This window comes from Motacilla alba, chromosome 7, assembly GCF_015832195.1.
Source record: "Motacilla alba alba isolate MOTALB_02 chromosome 7, Motacilla_alba_V1.0_pri, whole genome shotgun sequence".
NCBI classification, from domain to species: Eukaryota; Metazoa; Chordata; class Aves; order Passeriformes; family Motacillidae; genus Motacilla; species Motacilla alba.
Window position 1 is genome coordinate 23708953 of NC_052022.1, and position 22747 is coordinate 23731699.

Consider the following 22747-nt stretch of genomic DNA (forward strand, 5'->3'; position numbering starts at 1 on the left):
GTATAGGGCATCTTGTCCATCCTTTTGGTGCAGAACATACAGAGGCAGGCCCTCAGGTGCTGAGGGAACAGTAGTGGCCCCTTTCCAGCCAGACTTTACTTTAAAATCCTGTGTGAGTAGCTTCATTTTATGAACAGCTCCTTGGAATGCAGTGAGTCAACTGATAGAGTCCAGTTTACTTTATCAAATACCAAACTAGTCTCTACCTCAGCAGAGTTTGTTTTTGGTGTTTCTGTGATTTAAGGAAAAAACAGCCAACCGCACAGAGTTTGAGGGTTTCCTTTTTGGGCGTTGGGTCTTTCTGGCTTATTGTTGTTACAACACCCGTGGGACCTGTTGAAGTCTGGAGATGGCATTTGGCCTGGAAAATGCTTCTCAGCTACAGAGTAGGGCACAGCCCAGAGGCCAATAAACACCGTACAGATGGCTTTAACTTCTCAGCATCACCTGTCTTATGCCAGGCAGGGAAACGGCTTGATGCCGCACTCAGCTGGCTTGTTTCCAGACTTCATTAATGGAGTCACCATGAACAAGGCCTGCTCCTGCCTCCCTCAGCACTGGTGTGTCATATATTCCCAGAGCAGAGTGTGGCACTGAGGAGAGTTTTGGGTAAAGCAACTTTAATATTTTTCTGTATTATTTGTGTACACCACATGTTGGTGGAGTTTTCCTGCTGCTCTTTCTTCCTTACTCTGGTTGCTTGTTTCTGGAGGTGGCTGCTGGAGCCTGATCATTCTTGAAGGATCTGGTCATAATTCAGTAGCTGTGCAGAAATCTGTGATAATGTTTCTGTAGGTTTTAACTGTGTTGTGTGTGCTTTTACCAATGTGTCTTCTGTGGGTGTGTCTGAGCTGCAAGACTGGGATATCCAGCCTCAGGTGCATGAAGAACTTTCTTTGTCTTTCAGAGGGAATTCGTTTAGTTCAGATGTGCTGCTACTGGGATCATTTTTTGTCTTGTTCAGTAATGCAGCTATGTTTTGAATCTAAGTCCTCAGCTAAAGTAAAAGTAAAGTATTTGAGAAAACTAAAACAAAAGAAATCAAATGTTTCTGTTGTGTGTTTATAAAAAGTCTGTTTACAGTTTTATTTATTGAGATGGAAGGTGGATGAGATAATGTCTTTAGAGATGAAAACCATTCTTACAGATAGGGGTCTGCAGAGTAAATTATTCAATCCTTTGTCTTTTTGTGAGTATTTGAGTGTTGCCACGTACCATCTCAAGCTCTGATTTAGATACAAGTTGCAGAAAAGTAACATCAGTGTCATGTATCTGAAAGAAAGCGGGAGGCAGGGAAGCAGCCCTGTGCAGGGCAAGCATTGTGGTCGGGGAACTGAGAGCAAGCAAGGAAACTCTCAGCGTATTTGGCTGAGAACTGACTGTGAAGAAATCAGAGGATTTTTTATGTCTTACCATTTTTAGACTTTCTTTTAAAAAATGAGGATTACTAAGCTCAGAAGGAATGCAGCTGCTGCTGCTGCTGCTTGGACAACTTTACAAATACCCAAGTGTAAAACAATTGCAAATCTGAATGTGCATATGTATGTTTATGGCAGACAGGCTAATTGCAGTATCTCTAAAATTGTACATACTACTGTCCCGTACTGTACAGTTGCTTTAAGTTTCTGTTTGTTTTTCAAATTGAGGATGCTAGTTTTGCCTGTTTTGATGTGCATTTAATGCATCCTGTTATATTTTATTTCCTGTATATTTGCCTCATTCTTTTGTTATGACACTGGCATTAGTTTGATATCTTTCCTAGCAAAAAGGCCTTGCTCTTCTCCAAGACTTTTTCTTCCTTATTTCTCTCAAGGGACGTTAGTGGCGAACTCAGCTCGGCATGTGAGCCATAGCTGTTCTCTGATATTTTGGTATTTTGACTGGCAGGAAGCTGTGTGTAGACAGTTTGCTGTATAGGTTATAGGTACAAAATATTTGTCTTACTAATAGGTGATGTCTCTGAAATTGTGAAACATTATTTAAGACAGTGTACAGTCAGGTAGTTAAAGGGAATGTCAGGAACTTATAGGAGAGTTTAGACTTAAAGTTGTCATGTGTAACTTTGGATTTAGCATTACCTAGTTTATGAATATTTAATAATCTCCTCTAACATTTCCTTGTCATTTTTCCTTTTCCTTTTTTATTCCTTACTATTGAAATATTTCTAGATTTAAAAGAAAGACTTTTGAGGAGAAATAAATGTTGACAGGAGGAATATAAGCACTGTTAACAGATCAAAGTATTTCAGGTAACTGCAGCAGTTTTGCGTTGATATAGTTTTGAGATTAAGATGCAAACAGCTAGAGGCTGTTTAGACTCATCATCCTCTTTAGACTTAATTTATAGTAAAAACATTATTGTTTTCATATTACGCAACAGACATAAACCAGCTAAGAAGTATTTTGCCAGTGTGGGGAGGGATGGGTTGGAAGTGGAGGAATAGCAAGGAGGATGGTAGATTCCATCAAGTGACCTTGCAGCTGGGAATGCCAAGGCCTGGAGAATAACAGTGTGGGAAACCATATATTATGCCTACTGCTGTTTATCCTTTGACTGTTTGAGAAAAGGAATTTCTGTGTAGAGATAACACAGGTGTTTACAGAAACTTGGAGGCCCTCTTCCAGACATGCTTGAGCTCCCTGTGTTGGGAGAGAGATCAAAACAGAGATCGTAAAAAGCAGAGAGGAAAATCAGAGCATGGTGTTAACCCATGCATGCGTGGCCCTTTGATAAATGGGTGCAAACAGCAGCCCTGTTGCCCTGCCTGGGACTGGGCTGAGCCTGACGGTGCCTGCGCCCTCATTTTGGATGTCTGCAGCCCAATGTAGTTTTGGGATCCTCTAGCCAGTGAGGTAACAAAATAAATTTACTCTTTACATTTCAGCTGTGTTTTTTTGGTTGTCCTCAATCAGCTGTGTGTGGTCATTCACTCAACTACATAAAAAGAGGGCATTTGACTGGAAATTCAGGAAGAAAAAACGCTCTAGTTCTCAGTAGTTGCTGTTAGTTGTATGGCATGCTCTGAAGCAAAGCTTTGTAAACAAAACTCCTCCAGTTTGAATATGAGTCTAAGATGAGTAATTCAAGCAAGTTGGAATCAGTGATGGTGAATGATGCTTTGGTTTGCTGTGTGTCTGATATGTATTTTCAATAGATAGGAAGCATGTAACTATGTCATTTATAATTAATGTTTCTTCCTTGATCTAAGGGATTGTCTAGGAAAAGGAATTTTGTCTTCATGGGATTAGGATTGCCTTCATTGTAAGAAGTGTAACAGAAGGATTACTAGGGGCATATTCAAGGAAAGGGCAGAAGGTCTTTTTGGAAGAGATGGGAGGCATTCAGCTTAGCCAGATGGAGGAAGAGAGGTAGAGAAAACGTATGCACATTCTGGGAGAACCGCAGTCAGTCTCTGCTGGCTGAGTTTTTAGTGAAGACAATTTTTTTCTTGCATTCCTGAAGGGAGGTTGAGAAGGCTGTGAATAGAGTAGGAAGGTGTAAAGAGCTTGAAAATTTGAACTATAAGGAGGCTGGAAACATACAGTCTGCAGAAGTGGTACATTAGTTTTGTGGACCAAACTTGTCAAAATTAGCCAAAAAACAAGTAGATAAAGCTGGAGGCAAGTCACTGTTTAAAAGCTGGGATTTATTTTTCTGTTGGCTGCTTTCTAATGCCAGATAGACAGCTATGTTTAGATTATTTGTGCTTGGCATATCAAATGTATCCTGTTGTTTAGATACAACCCTTACCCATTCCTGCTTCACCTTTTTCCTTGACTCTATGGTCTGCTGTTTGGAGCTGTGCCCAGACACCATTCAGAAGTTAAAATCCAGCCTGTGCTTGTTTGATAGACAGCACTTTATTGGAAATGCCAGCAAAATTGCCTCCTGGCCCTTATTTGGATTTGAGGGTGGAGCCTGACCTTCAGAGCATTAGGGATTTTGAAGGCTAGGATATTTGCAAGGTGGGTCCTTGCTGCTCCATTCCTGCTGCCTGGGGAGGGTTTCCAAGAGGCATCCCAATGGCACTTTCTCTCCAGAGCCTGGAGAGGCAGGTTCACCCTTTTCAGTGCTCCACGAAGTTCTCCCCACATCACACTGCAGGTCTGGTCAGGATCTGTAGCTTCAATATAATTGAGCTGAGTGGATTAGTTTATGACTGTGTAGGCAGTTGATTTTTAAGTGACTAATGTAATTCTTGTTCATAGGAAAGCTTGACATAGCCACTTAGTTGATCCAAGAAGCACAGAAATGCCAATCTGCTGAGTATATATAAAGGTTTCAGAAGGGAAAGAAGAACACAAAAAGCATCATCAAAAATATATCACCATGCCATGTTCCACTTCATACTGCTAATTGCTGTCTTTATACCTTGAGTGGTTTAGCGCCTTGTATAAGGCATGAATTGCTGCATCTTCCATGGCTCAGACGAGTCAGTGGTTATTGAGGTCATGCCAGGTGCTGGAGGTCTCTCCAGGGCAGATCTTGAAAGGGAGGTGCTAGTTCTGAAGTGTTTGAGAGGCATGTGAAAGTGTGATAGATTAACTGCTTCAGAGCATGCTAGGTGATCTATCTTTTCAAAGAGCCACACTTGTAAAATTGCTGTTGTAACAACTGAAATTTGTTAGCATTTAAAAAAAAAAGAAGATTCATGGAAATGTTCAAGGCATTCAGGATAGCTTGGGGAGCCAAGTGCCCTAGAGGAAAATGGTGTAAATCTTTTCTTTGTTTTTAAATATGCAAAAACTTCAGATGGGCTCCTGAGAGCTGCCAAAGATTGCCAAGATTGACAAGGAAAGCTTAAGGGAAAAGTCAGAAATGACTGATAGATCAGCTCAGCATTGACTGTCAGCAGGAGAATAGTACCACATTTTGCAGTACTTCTCTTCATAGAATATATTCTGAACAGTTTTTTACTTTTAGTCTGATTGAAAAAAAAACAGTGTTGCTGCTTTAGCTTTACACTTCTGACTCCCATGTGGAAGCCTGCATGTGCCTTGAGTTCATCACAGCCTTGTAGCTCAGGCATAGCACTGCTTTGAATGAATGGGGCTTCTTACTTCCTTTCTCCCAAAGGCACAGAGGATGTAACATGTAGTAGAAGGGGCCAGTCATTTCCAAGTTTTGCTGTTTGGGCCGTGCCAGCAGCAGAAGGATTATGGCATTCTGTGCCTGCTAAAAGGGCGGCTTCATGTCACCAGTCTTCCTGGATAGTCATCCGCATGTGAACACAGCTAATTCTATGTTTGCCACTGCCTTTTAGCCACTGAGGTTTTTTAGTGAATACTAGCATTTGCTTGAAAAAGTAGCTCAAATTAAGATCGTGATTTATGTATCACATGGTTGGAGACATTACTTCTGTAGTGTCAGTTCTTATAAGAGTGATGTTCTGAATGCTTTTGAATATTGTCTACTAAGAACTATATTTTAGGTACTTAAGTTAGTATTTTGGAGAAGGGAGGTAACATGATGCTTGCAACAGATGACCTTCAGCCCTCAAGGAGTACAGTATTGTAGGCTTATTACCTAAAATGCATGCGTCTAAATACATTTAAAATTGAGTGCTGATAAAGGTTGCCTATTTTTATGGTATGTAACTGACAACATCCACAGGGTAGAATTTGTACAAAATAAAAGTGAAGGTATTGCTTCCAATTTTAGTTATGACAGTCTTTCTGCAGGTGGTATTCAGCAGTCTTGGTGTTTTGCCCAAGGTGAAAACTCTTTTGTCCAAAGAAGTTCAAATAACACAATGCTGATGTTAAACAAGACATTGCCACTGTACAGCTACCAAAAATCTGTATGACACCCATTGCTCTTGGTCGGGGCATAGGATATGTTTCCTACTTCGTCCGCTTCCATAGCACAGTGAGAGCATGGTCAGACATTTGCTTTGCAATCAGCTGAGCATACAGAGAGTGCTGCCAGCTGCTTTCTGTGGTGTTTCAAAGCCCTCCCAATTCTGCCAGCTGGAGGATTCATGTGAATGGGGTCTATATTGGGGTCTATATTCCCACTTTGTACAGAATCCATCCAGTTACTTGGTAAGTATCCCTGTGAAATAGGTTATGTCACACTGACAGTCCCCTGTGTCAGCAGCACCGCAGTAACAGAAATACTCAACCAACTCTTCATCTTTTTCATTAAATCCCCCAAGAGGAGACATTTTAAAATCATTTCCATCCTTCTAAATTGTAGACTTGAATGCTCAGTGCTCTGCAGAGTATATCTCTGCATTGCCACTAGCATTTATTTGGAGTAAAATGTTGTGGACAAAGCTGTTGCATCTAAGTAAATGTCTGACTTGGTCCTTGGTTCTCTTTTCATCCTCCTATAAGATTTTATTTTAAGTTACCCTCAATAAGTGTAACACTTGAGTGGCCATATGCTTGGCAAAAGACAGATAATTACAACTGGTTTTTGTATTCATTTTTGTAGTTCTGAAGTTATTTTAAAAACACAGCCTAAAGGACTTCTTTCATAATTAATATGTTTTCACATAAATCTGGAAATGCCCGTACGTCTACTCAGATCTCCGGAAAAGTGCATTTAGTTCATTAGTTTCATGCTGAAGTGTTAACATTTTAGGTTGTTTTATTAGGGGAGAACAAAGAACTCCTGCTTTGTTGAAAATTTGTTACACAAAATAAGGATGAAGAGGTTCCAAAAGAGCTAATGCTAAGCATTGGAAACTGGATGAAGCTGTGCAGATTGGAAAGATTTCCAAGACATCTGGTAATTAGCTTCCAGTTCTTATGGAGTCCTGTGAAAGCTGCTGCTGCTTGGTGAAGGGAGAACAGGAGTGAGATGAAGCCTAACTCTGAAAGCTGGATCTTTGTGTTCACAAATTATCAGTGGGCTATTGAAAACTCTCTGACTACCCCTTTGGAAAAGTAACTCCTACAAAAAAAAAATGTCCAGTATTTCTCCCATTGCAGGTCTATCTTCAGTTCTGCATTACACAAAGCAGATTCTTATCCTCAGCTGATTTGTTTTGAGACTCTCCAAGCACTCATATTTAACTAGTGAAGTGGACATTGTTGGGCTAATGTTTCAGAATGCAAATGGATCCTGCCCTGTTCTGGTACAGGGTGGTTAATGCTTATAATGTTGGGTCACTCTACAACTCCCATACTAAATGAGCATTGTGGAACAGCATCAGAGAGAGGATCCTGAGCCCTGACTTTATCCCTGCTGTAGCTCTGGAGCTGCACATGCAGAATATAATTCCAGCATGTGTTAAGCCAGTTTGGGTTGAGCTGCTGCAGCCCCCTCTTTTGCCCTCCTCCCCACTGCAGCAGTTCTTATGCTGCTGCTGGCATCTGAGCCAGTCTGCAGCCGGCTGCTGCTTCCAGGAGTCTTGGCAGCAGTCACTGGTTACTTCTCAACTTGCTCAGCACCACAAAGCAATTAATATCAAATAATAAATTAGATATGTAAAAATTGTCAGCAATGATAAACTTGTCCCCTGCACGGAATGTGAAGCTTGTCATCATTTTGCTCTAAGCAGAGTTTAAAGCTCATAGCCAGAGTTCGGGTGCTCATTTCAATGGAAAAAGAAACAAAAGTGAAAAGCTCATTTAATCAACCCTCAGTGCAGGAAATTTGGTTGGCCAGTGTGGAGACATAACTAAAGACAAACCTTCTGAACATTGAACTGTTGTGCTGAACAAGGTTCTTGAGTTTTGCCTAATCAGATTCATGCCCCTTCAAAACAGGTAACTACTTTCAATTCAGCTAGTCCACGTGGTGACCCCGAGCACGTTCCGAAAGGAGCTGGACTGGAGAAGGTGTCCATATTGTATGCAAGGTGGAGAAAGTCTTGGTATATGAACTGGGAAAGAACAATTCTTTTTTGAGAAATACAGCCTTTTTTTAGTTACAGAGATTTGCATCAGACTTTCATGGCTTCAAGGTAGGCATCTGACACAGGGGGCTATGGCACAGCATTTTCTGGTTTGTTATGCTGTACAGTCTGATGTGGAAACAGAGGCAAGAAGAAGAAAGTATTTAAAGGTAATAATAGAATTACATTTTGGAGAAAGCTTGTGCTAGAAGGTTAGGAAGACTGGACCAAGAACTGACTTAGATGCTGAAAATGCAGACTTTTTTTGAATGAAAATATTCAGTGTTCACAACAGGTTAACTTTCAGGAAGTTAGTATGAAAGCTAGTATGAAACAGCTCTAAGTACAGAAGTGATATGCATGTATTAGAGGTCATAAATCCCCAAGTAGGTGCTTCTTATTCAGAGTGTTAATGCGAGGTAATGGAGGCAAGGTTACCTGACTGACTGGTTTTGTCTTTACTTCTGTGTAGGCAAGCAGGAACTTCTTTGCTGAAGTTGAAAGCTGATTTTTTAGAGGATGGGGAAATGCAACTTCTAAATCTGTTATTGTGAAGTGATAGAGAAACCCAATCCTGGACATCCTGCAGATGGAGGAGGAGGTTCCTCTGTGGGAACACCAGGCATGTTGTGTGTTCACCTTCTTGACAGGTGGATACACACACATTTCAGTGAAGGTGACTTCTCAGCAATTCTCTTTCTGGGCCCTTCATGAAGTACCTGAATAAATCACGTTCTATAAATTGCACTTTATCCTTTTATGATATTAGAATCAAATTTTTCCACAACATTAACGCCGTTCACAAGTTTTATTACAGAGTCTGCCTTTAGGCTTGAATTATTGGATTGTGGTGATTCTCTAATTCACCAGTGTGCTTTCTGTCTTGAAAAACACATAGATGGTTCCTTTCAATTTTTGGATGAAGGTACCTTCCTTAGAAAACAAAACATAATCTGCAGAGAGGTAGAAGATTTTTTTAAATACCTTGGTCACATTTTTAATACATTTGGAATTGCCTAATAGGTATTTGGTGTAGCTGGATAGCTGGGATTTCATTTGAATAGCTTAGTTAACTTGCAGGCTTAGTCTGTTGAAAATTGCCCCTTTCTTGTTCTTAGGCAAGAGTATTTGGAAGTTTACTACATTTTTAAAGCCAGTTGTATTTTTAGTTTAATTAGGTCTTTTAGTGAAATAGTTTTTACTTCTTTCTTCTACCATCTAAAGGGTGTGCATAAGGGATGTTGGGAACAATATGTTTTTCTCTTTGTTGACATTAAAAGTGTTATTGAAAATATTGGTAGGAAATCCTAAACTGGATTTCTCAGTGTCACTTAGCTTTGTGACGTGAAAATTTTGCAGTGGAGGGTGGAGGTGGCTGATATCTGGAACACATGGGTGCCCCAGAACAACTGAAATAATGTCATCACCTGAGGGTGAGGTGGTGGTGTGGGATTTGGGAGTTGTACGTTGCAGTTATACTCCACAGCACGCATCTGCTGGATGTATTTGTGGGTGGATACCTTAAATTGAGTCTGCACAATTTCTCAGGTACCATGTGATTCTTTCAGTGTGAATTGCTAGAATCAGGATGGAGGCTAAACATACTGAAGAACAAAATATTTGTGTATCCCAAATTGGTTTTGTTTGTGTTAGGGAGTTGAGAAGGATCCTCTCTTACAGAAGAAAAGCAAAATTTTCCATGTTTGCTAAACCCAGATTCATCAGTAATTTTGAGTGGAAGAAAAAAGGGAACTGTGTACCCACTAGATAAATTCCTTCAACGAAAGAAATTCTTCAACGATTTGGCCTTAGTACAAATTGAGTCTTATATCAACAGCAAGAAAATAGTGTTTTGACACTAGCACTACAGGTCTTTCAAAACTGATGAAAGGGATCTGGTCTTTTATTTTATGCTAAATTAAAGATTTGTTATTATGAACATATGGCAGAGTAGCAGGAAATGTTTCCCTTTACTGACTGTCCTGCTCTGTGTTTTATTAGGTAGTATGGACGATTTCTCCAGTGTAGGCATATGAGAGGGACTTCTGTGCATATTTCAAGTTAGTTCCTGCTGAACATTTGGTTTATTTTAAATTTCTTCATGCCTATGAGATTTCTGTGTCCAGAAACAATTCACATTGGGTAAACTTTTTTGTGTATTGCCTGGGTAAAACTCCTCTGTCGAGCATAGACATAAAAAGTCTGATTTTTGTTACATGGTTTAAATTAAGTATTTCTGTTGTAATTTAGCAAACTTTGTTCTGGTATTTAGTTACTTTTTCAAAAGAAAAATTACAGGAATTCTGACTCCATAATTGGATTGGGTTGTTCTGGAAGATGGAAAGGACCTGCACAGACTTCTAACTGCAGCAAGAAGGGTCCTAGGAACTAGTAGGAATACAAGGAGGAAAGTAATCTAAAGCTATTGTAGCAGTGAACCTATTTAATGGGGCTTTAGGCAGTGGGAAAACTGTCAGCTTTCCAAAATACATTGCTTGGGTTTTCTACATATTACAGCTTTGATGGAATTAGCAAATGATTTGTTATTTAGCTTCCTTTGGTAACAACAGTGTATATTCTTCTAGTAATGGCAATTTTAGCACTGGAGGTTCTAGTGGTGTAAAACACCTCTTTCCCTTCAGGGTGATTAATAGCAGATCTGCACTGGCTGAGGTCCCCTGATGGTTTGGTTCAGTGTGACCTGAACCAAACACAGCCACTTGGTTACATTTCTAAGCCAGAGCAAGCGACTAAAGTTCATGCCCTACTCTGGCTGCAGGAGGGCAAATGACACCTGATTAAGCATAAAGCTAATAATCCATGGATGGATTGTGAACGTGTATGGTTTGGCCAAGTTAGTTTAGGCTGGATCAGCACTTTGCTTGGAGTAGCCATGCTGCTTTTGAGGAGCTCTCAAGTTACACTTGCTTTGCATTGAACCATGTCCTTAGGCACAAGTCCTGCGGTATTTTACAACCAGCTGAATTATCAGGGGATCCATGAGGTAAAAATAGGCTGGTGGTTTTTTTTTGAATGCTAATTTCTAGATTTCAATCATAATGACATTATAGACTTTAGGGAAGTGACACAAGGAAAGATTTGTACACTGAACTAAATCCTTATATCCTCAATTCCACAGAGTCTCTGTGCATTTGCTAGAAGCAGTAAATAACCTTTTCCAGCAAACAAATATAGCAGGTGGTTCAGTGGCAGGTAAAATAAAAACAGTTGTAGCTATATAAAGAACACAATAGACTGAAACTTTTTCTTTGTAAAAAATTGCACATAACATATAAACCTTAATAATAGTGAGCACCTTATCAAAATGTGTTTTCTGCACAGTTTTGATACATTGCTATAGACAGCCCTCATGTGTCCAACCTTAGAAAAATGCTGGAATCCTAAAATTAGGGCTATACTTGTAGCTCCTGTCAGTGAAACCAGAATGCTTTCTGTGTCTGTAGGATGTAGTACCCAGATTCTTTAAGTAGAGGTGCTTAGGCACTGGTACTGATAATATGAATGCTGAGAATAAGCACTCCAGAGAGCCTTGTAAACAAGGCATTGAAAAATAATGAAAACAGAAATTTTTATCCATGCTTGTCACAGGTCATAGAACTGAAAGCCACACACAAACAAACATATGCCTTTTAATTAATGTTCATTTCCTTTCTTGCACTCTATAACCAAAACCACAAGAGTGCCTCCACACTTGGAAAAGAGAATTAAGAAAAAAAAGGATAATGGACAAATTTCCTTCAAAATGTTGAAGATATCAAAGCAAGAAAATATTTTGAGCATTTTCTATTCCCATGCTTAACATTAAAACATAACTACTAGTAGTAAGTGGTTTGGGCTCTCTCCAGGCCTCACTGAGCAAGTCAGACAGCTTGCACCAGATAAAGATCCTTTGGTTGCTTGTGAAATTATTTTTTGTTCTTTAATTACCAGCAGCATGACAGTTTGTATCTATATCTAGATAAAAAGATAGTGTGCTTCTAGATAGGGTCGTCTAGCTCTGTTTTCACTCACTTTCTCGCTGCATGGAGGGGTGAGGAGGATTTTTTCAAGTCCTGAGCTTAGTGGCTTGAGTTGGGAGCCAGGCTCCCCATCCTGTTGGTGAAAGGTAGGCGTCAGATGGAGCACGTTGGTGTTAGGGAGTATTTAGATATTCCAGGTGCTGCAGTCACTCTTCTCTCTACCCTGATTGTCTGGGTAGCCTGAGGGGCAAACATCAGCATCCACACTAGATATCCTGCATGGTAAATATGAATCTCCACCTCTATGATAAGTTGAAGTTACTTGAGCCTGGGACATTTTTCTTCCACTGGAAATGAGTTCATTAAGCTCAGAAGCTGAGATGGTGAAGCAGGCAGAGTCCCTATAGATGGGGTCTGTATATTTACCTGAATTGTATATGCTGGTAGGATCTGTCACAGCCCCTTTAGTATCTCATGGTATCACACTGAACTAGATAATTCAACAGCTTTAGCTGAGACAGTGGTGTCCAAAACACAGCCTTTTGTGCTGGTAACATCCTGAGTGCCTTTCTTCCAGCAGTAAAAGTCAATTTCCAAAGCTGTGTTGAAGATTTCACAGAGCTTCACTATACTGTAGCGTTATGAAGTGGATTTTTCAAGCACAAGGTTATGGAACATGCTTGAGGGCATTTTTCTTTCTTAGTACCTCCAGTTGAAATAAGAAAAATCAAAAGAGATATCTTATCCCTCTCTTAAAGCACTGACTTCACTTGTACTGCTGTAAAAATTATATAGTGACAGAGTTGTGGCTGAGCAGTCTGTGAAGAACTTCCAAGAGTTTTACTTTGGCTGAATCTCATTTTGAAATAAACGTTTGGGGAGGATAGAGGGAGGTCTTTCCTTACGTAATTCTCACCCTAGGTGCCCCATTTGGTTTGTTAGCTGCTGCTTTTTTAATAATGAGTAGAGATCTTTTCCAGTCTTTACAGTTCAATGATTCTGCCTGCTTGGCTATCACACCTGAGGGTGAAGCCTTCGAGAGGAGAATGTGAGAAAATATTCCACCACTTAAACTTGTGCCAGGTAGGCACCCCCGGTGGTTTTTTTGAGGTGTAGACCAGTACCTTTAGTTCCGTGATACCAATGACATTTCTCATAAGGCTTTTAGAGTCAGACACGCTTCACTGTTGGAAGCTTCCAAAAACAAGCACACCCACCCCCCAGATTTCTATATGCTGTTGCATATGTATCATAATATAGCATAACACAGAGTTAACATCACATGTAGCTAAGTTACATTTTCCTTCATCCTTTTCTTCTCAGCACAGTCTCAGTACTATGAAGTTGCATTCTGTTGCCAAACTTAGAGTCTTGTGTTTTAGAGGAGGGCTGTTGACAGCAGTGCATTTAGTAAGTGCAGAAAGCAAAATGCTACCAGCATCATTGTAGATTGGCAGTTTCTTGTCCTGCATTTAGTTCCATATGGGCGGCTTCAATGCATTTTGATTTAATAAATTGTAACAAAAGCTGAACTTGGATTTCTGTAACCACTGCATCGGGAGTCTACAGGCTTCTTGCTGGTGTGAATGCCGCTGCATCCACATGAATGCTCTTAACACTGTGCTGGAAAAGCTGTCCTTCATCTTTGGGAAACTTGAGAGCCAGGGTTCAGCAGAGTTAGGTTTGACAGACCTGCTGTGAACCCAGGGGCCCCTCAAGTTTAACCTCATGTCTTTTCAAATTTACCATCTGAAGTCACACTTGTAAATTAAATCTGTTCTGTGGACTAGCTTGGCTACAGCATGGTCATAAATCCTTTGTCTTATCTGAACCAGGTATATATCCCTCAGTGAAGTGGCATAATGAATATTTGCTTAGGAAGCAGATGCAGCCAGTTAACTCTAATTTATTTTTAAAAAGCAATCCATCTTTAATGTATGAAGAAAACCCCCTTAATTTTGCAAATAATATTTTGTCATTTCAATTAAATTGCTTTGTTATTTTGTCTGAGATTTCTTTAGCCCATATTGTAAAAAAAATAATCATGTGGATTTTTTGTTGAGAATGAAGTATTGGTGCCTTTACTGAATTTGTGATGTTCTGAAGCTAATTTAGGAGGACAGCAGGCTGTTAGCAATGGGCTGCACTTGTATGCTCTGTAGCCAAAACACTGAAGCTGTCATTCATACCTGTTGCTCCATCAAGATTTTGTGTTTTGTGGCTACCAGCTCATGGATGCTCTAGCTCTGACTTGTTAAGTGATTACCAGATAGTTTGACCCTGGGCTGGTGCTGCACTTAATCGTGTCTGATTCACTGGGCTGAAGCATGTCACCAATTTGATACATCCATTTCGTAAATTTGATTGAAATGCGTCCAGCCATTGGAGGTGTACGAAAGAAAGGTACCCGGCATGCAGGGCAAGAGCACTAATGCCTGCATTAAACTATAAAGCAGTCATTAGGACATCTTATGCTGAAATTAGTTTGCTCCACAGAAATTTGGTTTTCAAGCACAATACTAATTAGCTGTAAGTTTGATGAATGTCAAGAATTAATTGAAACATTTCAGTGGTCTGTGTGGGTTTTAAATGTTGTCATTATTGCCCCAATATTTTCAGTTCTTACACTAATTGCTTTTTAGGGAGCGTGAATAAAATTATCTTCTGGAGTACTGAAGGTACAAGTGGTTCCTTTCATTACCAAAAATGGACCTGTTTGCTTCTAAATTTCCCTTTTTTTCCCCCTTAAAATGTATCTAGTATTTTCCTTACACTTTTATGTATGCAAATAGAAAGTAAGGTTTTAGACCCAAACTTTATTTTTGACAGAACCCATAGGGTTTTTTCCCCTAGCTGTGCTCTGGAGGCCAGCATTCTATTGTTACCTACGTTCATTTTGGCAACAGGAAAATAGCTACAGCTTCATAAAATAATTTTTATTTTTAATTAAATAGGATGTCATCCAAATTCCATGATTATTTTGTCCTGTTTATGAAAGAACTGCAACATTTGGTAGATGAAATGTCTACAAGATAAAAAGCATCTTGGAAAATTTTGAATTGAAAGTGAATTCATAATCAAAATTAGCATTTTTTTCTCAAATGTGATCTTAATGTAAAAATAGCTAAATTGGGGGGGGAGGGGAGATTGTGCAGACTGCTGATATTCTTTGTCTCTGATATCTCCGTATTTGAATACATAGTAAGGATAAATGTCCAGCATGTTGTGTTACAGACTGCAAACATATGTATGACAAATATGTGGAGTGACATGACATAGGAAGAGCCTTTTATTTGTAGGGAGTTTCCTCTGTGTGTTGAGCAGTTCCAGAAACCACAAATTCCCAGGCTCCAGTGTGGTGCCATGCGCTGTCACTCGCGTCATGTGCAATTCACATGTGACAGTCCTCAGGGCCTGTTCTGGGCACCACAGAGGGAGAAGGATGGGGCTGCTTCAGCATGTCTGGGAAATGGAGATGGTGCCTGGGAAACTGCCCAGGTGGGGAAAACTGAAAGGATCTTTTACAGTGCTGTGTTAGTGGCTTATCTGCATGAGTTCAGGGCTGTTGCTCTCCATAGCAGTCAGTTCAGTAAGTTTGGCTCTCAGCAGGGTGGGTTCAGGACCCTTTGTGGAAGGTTAGGTTAATTTTTATCCAGGCTTGCTAAAGATTTGACTTTTTTGGTGGTTGCTCCTTTGGGGGGCAAGGGGGAGGGGTTTATTGTTTAGTTAGGGTTTTTTGTGAGGAGATTAGATGGTTACTGTGTGATAATAGCATTAGTGACAGCTCAGAAGTTGTGAAAATGCTGGTTCATTATCCATTCTTTCAAACCTTTACTTTAATAATAATTATACAGTAGCCCTTTCCCTAGTGAGAAATGCATTCTTAAAATAAAATATTTTTTGCTCGTTGTCTCACTGCTGATTGCCCAGAGGCATAACACAAATATATCCTGAAGGAACAGTTATTTGGAATGACTGCTGCAAGAAGCTCAATTCCGCCTTACTTGATTCTCTCACCCTTCCCTAGTTTTGCTGCCCATGGGTGTAACATTTCACTCTAGCCTATGAAACAAGTAGTAATAAATGTGCATCAATATACTTGAAAGCCACATTTTTTATCAAGGTGTGATCTGTTAAATGCTTGGAGAAGACTAATGTGGTCAAGATGTAAAACTTCTTTTGTGTTACGAATATGATGGCACTGAAAGAGTGATGTAGAAAAGGTGATGAAAGGGTGGTGTAGAAACTCAGAGTAATGACATACTCAAGTAAAGAGATCTGGGGTTATGTTTTGGACAGTGAAAAACCAGTAGAGCATGGTCATTCTATTTCATTGCTGTCTCTCCAAAGGGACAGCAGAGTACCCAGCTTTTGTGCCAGTTTAAAACAACTAGCCTACTGAAATCAGCTGGAAATTAGGCAGGTGTTAAAAATAATCAAATGTTTTTTTATTCAATAAAATGAATGCTGAAGGAAATCCATAAAATGCCTCTCTCAAAGGTACATCTGACTCTTTCTTTCCCTCTCCTCTTTTTTTCTTTATGCAGTGCTGGTCCTAAAGGAGATAACATTTATGAATGGAGATCTACTATACTTGGACCTCCAGGTTCTGTATATGAAGGAGGCGTTTTCTTCCTGGATATCACATTTTCATCTGACTATCCATTCAAGCCACCAAAGGTAAGGGTAAGGTTTTTACCGTGCTTATCATTTTTTCATGTGAGAAGAATACAGTTTGCAGCCAAGTGACTGCACATCGCTTTCTGAATATCAAATTTGTTTATGGTCTCTTGAAAACTACAAGGTCCAAAATCTTGGCTTGCAGTCTCAGAAAAATCCCATCCAATTTACTTCTTGATTACCACAGTTAGTACTGATTTCCAAACTTGACCAAGTGATAAATGAGATGATAACTCTGATCAACAGGTAAGAATCAAGAAATTTTAGTTCTAGTAGAAGACAAGACTGTCTTATCTTACCTTCTTCTCATTCTAGCTACTAAAATATATGTATAATAGTCTTTCCTGTTATGAGCCAGATTCAGTATTAAATATTATGAGTAATTTTTTTAAAAATAAGAAAAAGCTAAAATATGTTCACATAGAAAACTGGAGCATTATATTGTGACTTAAAATTGGGTAAATTAGTGTGATGAATTTCCATTATTTTAAAATATCTATTTACTATTGGTAAAACCAGCAATCTTGTTTGATAATGTTTTTGAGCAAAAGCTCTTTTTTATTAAATTAAACTAATCTTAAATTAAAATGTCAATTCCTTGCTCAGAAATAGTATGGACACCTAATAAATTTTAAGTTACTAATGGATATGAAAGAATTTAAAGGTCATTCCCTTTTCCCCTCCCTTACTGTCAAATTACAGCTCTTGACCAAGTCACCAGAAAAGACACTGCAAAACTCTCACAACTAAATGCGTTTTATCACACAACATTCTACAACTTACATCTTTGGGGGCTATAACTATGTTACTATAAATCTAATACCTTTTTTCATTCCTAGAATGATTACAGCATAAAAATATACACTCTGTATTCCACACTTCTCTTTAACCCACAGCATTTAATATGTTCTGAATTAAGAATGTTATACTGAAGTGATGCACAGTTTTAGACAAATTCCTCATTCAAATCTTGTAGATATTTTAGATCATGATAGTTTTTAAATTCTTAGGATACTGTGGATTCCATTCCCCCCCCATCATTCTGAAAAAGAAAAATTTCCGTATGTTCTTGTGCTTTGTGTAATTAAAGCAGTTACATATTTCTCACTTCTTGTTTGTGCAGAATGTTCACATGCTCTATCAATATTAGTCTGAAATAATTTAAGGATGGATTTAGTTAGTGTAATAGCATTGTTTTGGCTGTATATTATATTCTGCCTAATGAAGGGTAAGGACAAAGATTTCATTGTTAATTTAACAAGACTAATTTTCATGGTCTGTATTTAGTCTTTTGAAAGAAAGAAAAAGATCAACTAATACTGCCCACGCAGACAAATTCTGTGTACTTCTTCATCTTCAGAAACTACAGTAAAGTTACATTTGTGATTCGAATGTTCCTGACATGTGGTATGTTCATTAAATAGCTACTGTACTATAAAGTAGGTCCTTATTTTTGTGGGTACCGTACAGAGAGCCTGTGTGAAAGCAATTTATGCACCTAATCTCACCATGATAGGTTTCTTAAAGGCAGCCCTGGTTACAGAAAATTGTCACTCTTACGTTGAACAGTTGTGGTTTGGAAGCTGAGCAGAGAGGAACTGCCTCTGCAGAAGCTCTGCAGAACTGGGAGTCCCACAGGCTGCTCAGAGCAAGGGGCACCATTCCTGGGCAGCACTGAATGACCATCTCTGTCTTTCATGCTGTGATTTCAGGTTACTTTCCGCACCAGAATTTATCACTGCAACATCAACAGTCAGGGAGTCATCTGTCTGGATATCCTGAAAGACAACTGGAGCCCTGCTTTGACTATTTCAAAGGTTCTGCTGTCTATTTGTTCACTTCTGACAGACTGTAACCCAGGTGAGGAGCTGATAGTTCACTGAGAGACTCTCAGTCATTTGACTTAGTTGCCATGGAATGTAATTTGTATATTTGATGGCAGGCAGATTAAATAAAATTTAATTTTTTTTAAAATTTGTGATTAAGCACTCCATATTGGATGTGGTCCCACTTTTAATGGTGTTTTTCATTCCTGTGACACAACAGAAAGTAAATAGCACTAAGTCCTTTTTTTTCCAAGATATGATGGAGAAAATAAGCTGATGTCATTGAAGGTCTGTATTGAGGGAGCTCCAGCAAATGAGTGTTCAATCCAGGAAAGGAGCAATATTCTCCTGAGTTATAAATCCTGCATGTCGAAAGAGGGTGCAGGAAGTGTCTTAAGACAGCAGTTGAAAGGTTTAATCTTGCAAATGTGCGGGAGGTGATGTTCAGAGAGAACTCTCCCTATTTCAAAGACGCTTCCTTGATCATGCAGGGAGGGGAGGAGCTCCACTGGAAGCAGTACAGATTCTCAGCAGCAGCTGTGTGACCAGTGTCATTAGGCAATGGATGCTAATTGCCTGCGGTCAGGGCAGGAACTGAGCAATAGTGCTAGGGGACCGGTCATTTACTGAAAGTGGTCACAGTTTGGGAGAAATAGATCAGCCTCTTAGGTAGAAAGGCTTGATGGCTCCTGAAGGGCTCCCCTCGTGTGTCCTGCAGCCCTAATGCTCGACAGTGCCAGGCAGCGCTGCTGCATGTGTCCTGCAGGCAAAGGGCTGAAAGCAGAGCACCTGTCTGAGGCAGGATTCATTCATATGCAGATAAGCACAATAGATTTCTGCCGTTTTCTGTTTGTCGTGCTTGGTTCATGTGTGCTTTCTTGGAAATGTCTTCTATGATAAGAGCTCCACTGTATTTCTGCTCTAAACTATATTTTGGAATGGATGCTGCGTTTTAAAAATATGTTCTTACTTGGGGATTTTGGTTACTTGTGGGATGGATTCTGATGCATTTTCTCCTGCTTATTGCAGCTGACCCTCTGGTTGGAAGCATAGCCACTCAATACCTGACCAACAGAGCAGAACATGACAGGATAGCCAGACAGTGGACCAAGAGATATGCAACATAAATGACAAACTCCTTGTGCAGTGTGAAGGTGCAGAAGGCAACTTTGCAGTGTGCAACAAATCTTTATAGCCTTTACAATACGGACTTCTGTGTATATGTTATACTGATTCTACTCTGCTTTTATCCTTTTGAAGACTGGGATACTGCCCCCCAAAAAGGTAAATGCTATCAAGAGTAGAAGTTTGTAGCTGTAGATTAGTTATGTTTAAAATGCCTACTTGCAAGTCTTGCTTCTTTGGGATATCAAAATGTATTTTGTGATGTACTAAGGATACTGTTCCTGAAGTCAACCAAATATTATAGTGCATTTTAGCCTAATTCATTATCTGTATGAAGTTATTAAAGGTAGCTGTAGATTACTAGGAATTATGTCATTTGTATTAAACCCAGATCTATTTCCAATATGTGGTACATGCTGTTGTGAAAACTGTTTTAACTTTTACCTTTGTCAGTTTGTAATGAAAGGATTTCCTTTTTCCCTTTGTAGCTCAGAGAGCACCCAGTGTATCATCTCAAACACAATAAACATGTTCCCCAAGGAGTAGTTTCTTTGTTTTCCTATTTTAAATTAATATTTTAATAAATTTAGTTATAGTAACAAGGCAAGGCCAATATATCACAGATCCCTGTGGATAATTTTTAAATTAATATGCATAAGCAAAGGCTTGCTATTAAATGTTTAATGCACACCTGTGGATTAAGTTTTCCCTGTTTTGTTTCTAACAGAACAAGTGAAATTTCTAAAATTTTCTGAAATGTAATACTTGTCAGCTCTTTCTCAAGTTGAAATGATCACATTTCCTATGCTTACTCCAGAAGTTAATGTAGCTGGTTGCTTCAGGGCCAGTCCTGCTCTCAGAACAGGCTGCCTCAGACTCACTACCAAGATTTTTTGCAGGAGGATGGCCAAGTTAGAGATAGTCTGGTGCTTTTTTTTTTTCTGAGTAAAGCAAGTTGGACTTGCTGACCTAGAGAACTGAGTTATCCATCGAAAAAGGTCTTCCAAAGCATGATTGAACACTGTATCATCTACCCAGAATGAATTTAATCAGATTTATATAACATAAAAACAGTTGTGGGGGAAATAATCTTTCTTAGTAAAAATGAAATCTGTAAAAGTGTTTTAGACTACCTTTTTCCCCCTTCACTTCCTGCCTTGGAAATTTTGTAACATCTGTAAGTACAAAAATACAGCTTTATAGTACATACAGTTTAAAAGGTAGAGTCACTAATAGTTTTATAATTTAAGCTTTTATAGTTTGCCAGTCACAGTAATTATTATAAAAAAATACACTTGATTCCTTTAAATGATTTTAAAATTACACTTAATTTTAAATTTAACAGTCTCCCTTACTACCTGGTGTTTTTTGGCGATAACGTAGCACTTCCATCGATAAGATGCTCTGCTCATTTTAATATATGAAAGCTGAATGTTAAGTTTAAATATTAAATCAATACAAAAAATACTAAAGATTTAGATCTAAAATTACCATTACTATACAGGTCCCTGGTTTTTGTATCACATAACCTTTGACCATGAATTGTCCACCCTACTTTAAATATTTCTACAGATGCCTGAAGGTGGCTTGAAGAACTGTGTATCCCAAATATCTCAACCTAGAAGCCAATCTCTCTTGGTAGCTACAAGATAGCTTTAGAGTTCAGGTTAAAAAGTGCAAAAGGGAATGAGAAACAGGATCTGGCAGGTGAATATGCCTAAGTCAGGTAACAAACTAATGCCAGGAGATGAAGTGCTGGAAATCACTGCTGAAGGTGACCAGAATTTCTTGTCATGTCATTGGATGTGTGAGAAATAGCACAGATTGGCAAAGAAACAAGGGGCTATCACATCTGGGCTGCACGTCTAAAGTCTGCTCCCTGCTGACCATTAGTGCACTCGTGGGCCACAGGGTGCTCGTACACCACTGCAGTGACCTTCCAGTGGAGAGCAAACTATGGAGTTCATGCACTAACTGTGTTGCCTACAGAATTTACAGATATTTATATCATAAAATATTCTGCTATAAAAATACAGGTTTTAATTCTAATTTTAATGTATTTTGGGTTTGTATCGTACCTACAACTTCAGATACCTAGGTGTACAAATGGGATGCCTTGTTAGTGTTGCCCCATCTTGCCTTCCTTGCAATTGGATCCTTTACACTGAATTCCCATCCTCTTTTTTTTTTTCTGTTGGTTTGTCATTATTCTGTTCTTTTTTAATGTAGATTTTTTTTTGTGTGTAAATTTTATATTTACTGAAGTAAAGGTTGTTTTTGTGTAAACATTTAAACTTTAAAAGAAAAAGAAAAGAAGCTAATTTTGTTTCTCAAGTTCTCTCTGCTAAACCATGCAGTAGAAAGAAATTTGTATTGTTAAATAAATCAATTAGTTGTTAAATAAGAATGTGTGTCTGTTTTCATGGGGAGGGAAGAAATCCCTGCTGGAAATATATCCAAAGCACTGGTTGTGAACAGTGTCTGGTGTTTCAAACTATTTCCTTCCTGGCTATGCTGGGATGAATACTGTATGCTACCAAAGAATGGCACTGATCCTCTTTTACAGTTTTAAGAAGATAGAACAGAAAATTATCACCAATCACTGGGCTCTGTATTTGGGAAACAGTGAACCAAAATGACATTTTTGTGTAAAGCTGAAGATACTGCGCATGCCCTCTTCTTCTCCATTTTGGATGGGCTTTTCTTTTTCTGTTGTCTTTGGGATTTGAATGGGGAATGCATGCATCTGGCTGGGAAGCTGCCCAAACTGGGCTCCATGATGATCTGGCATAAAGACATGTGGTGTGGAAACCAGCAGTCCTAGCCTGTGACACACCTGAGGAATAGAGAGGGGTAAACACCTCTTCAGCTGAGCTGGTGCTATATTCACAGCAAATGAGAAGGGATGGGTAAATGTAAGTGCTTAAGAAATAAAAATACTGCATATAATAGAGAGGCTAATAAATATCAGCCTTGTTGTTTCTGCACTAACATGTTTTTGGAGTCTCAGTGATGTGTGCTGTGCCTGATGTAGAGACAGTCTCACTGATCAATGCTGACTAGTGATCGTTCCAAGTCTACAGCCAGGAAGGAAAGGGAGTCATAGAAAGCAAGACCACAGGGCAGCCCAAGCCATGGGCCAGGCTTATGCAGCCTCAAAAGGAAAGCGACTGCACCAGATCTGGTTCATGCTCTGCTCCCTCCCTACCCTTTGGGGGGAAAGGAAACTCTTTCAGGCTTTGTGGTACACCAGTTCCTGCTCTCTACCAGCTTATTTTTGGTCATTGGTA

The 22747-nt window shown here is 39.2% G+C and overlaps 1 protein-coding gene across 3 annotated transcripts in view; it reads left to right on the forward strand.

The window, feature by feature from the left end:
* The window catches only part of UBE2E3 (ubiquitin conjugating enzyme E2 E3), a 53754-nt gene extending 31890 nt beyond the window's left edge, over positions 1-21864 (forward strand). For all 3 annotated transcript variants that reach the window (XM_038142538.1, XM_038142539.1, XM_038142540.1), the window contains 3 exons: positions 16374-16506; positions 18219-18366; positions 19362-21864. In XM_038142538.1, coding sequence (XP_037998466.1) covers positions 16374-16506; positions 18219-18366; positions 19362-19459 — 379 coding nt within the window. In that variant the 3' untranslated portion in view covers positions 19460-21864. The remainder of the gene's footprint in view (positions 1-16373; positions 16507-18218; positions 18367-19361) is intronic.
* The last annotated feature ends 883 nt before the right edge of the window (positions 21865-22747 follow it).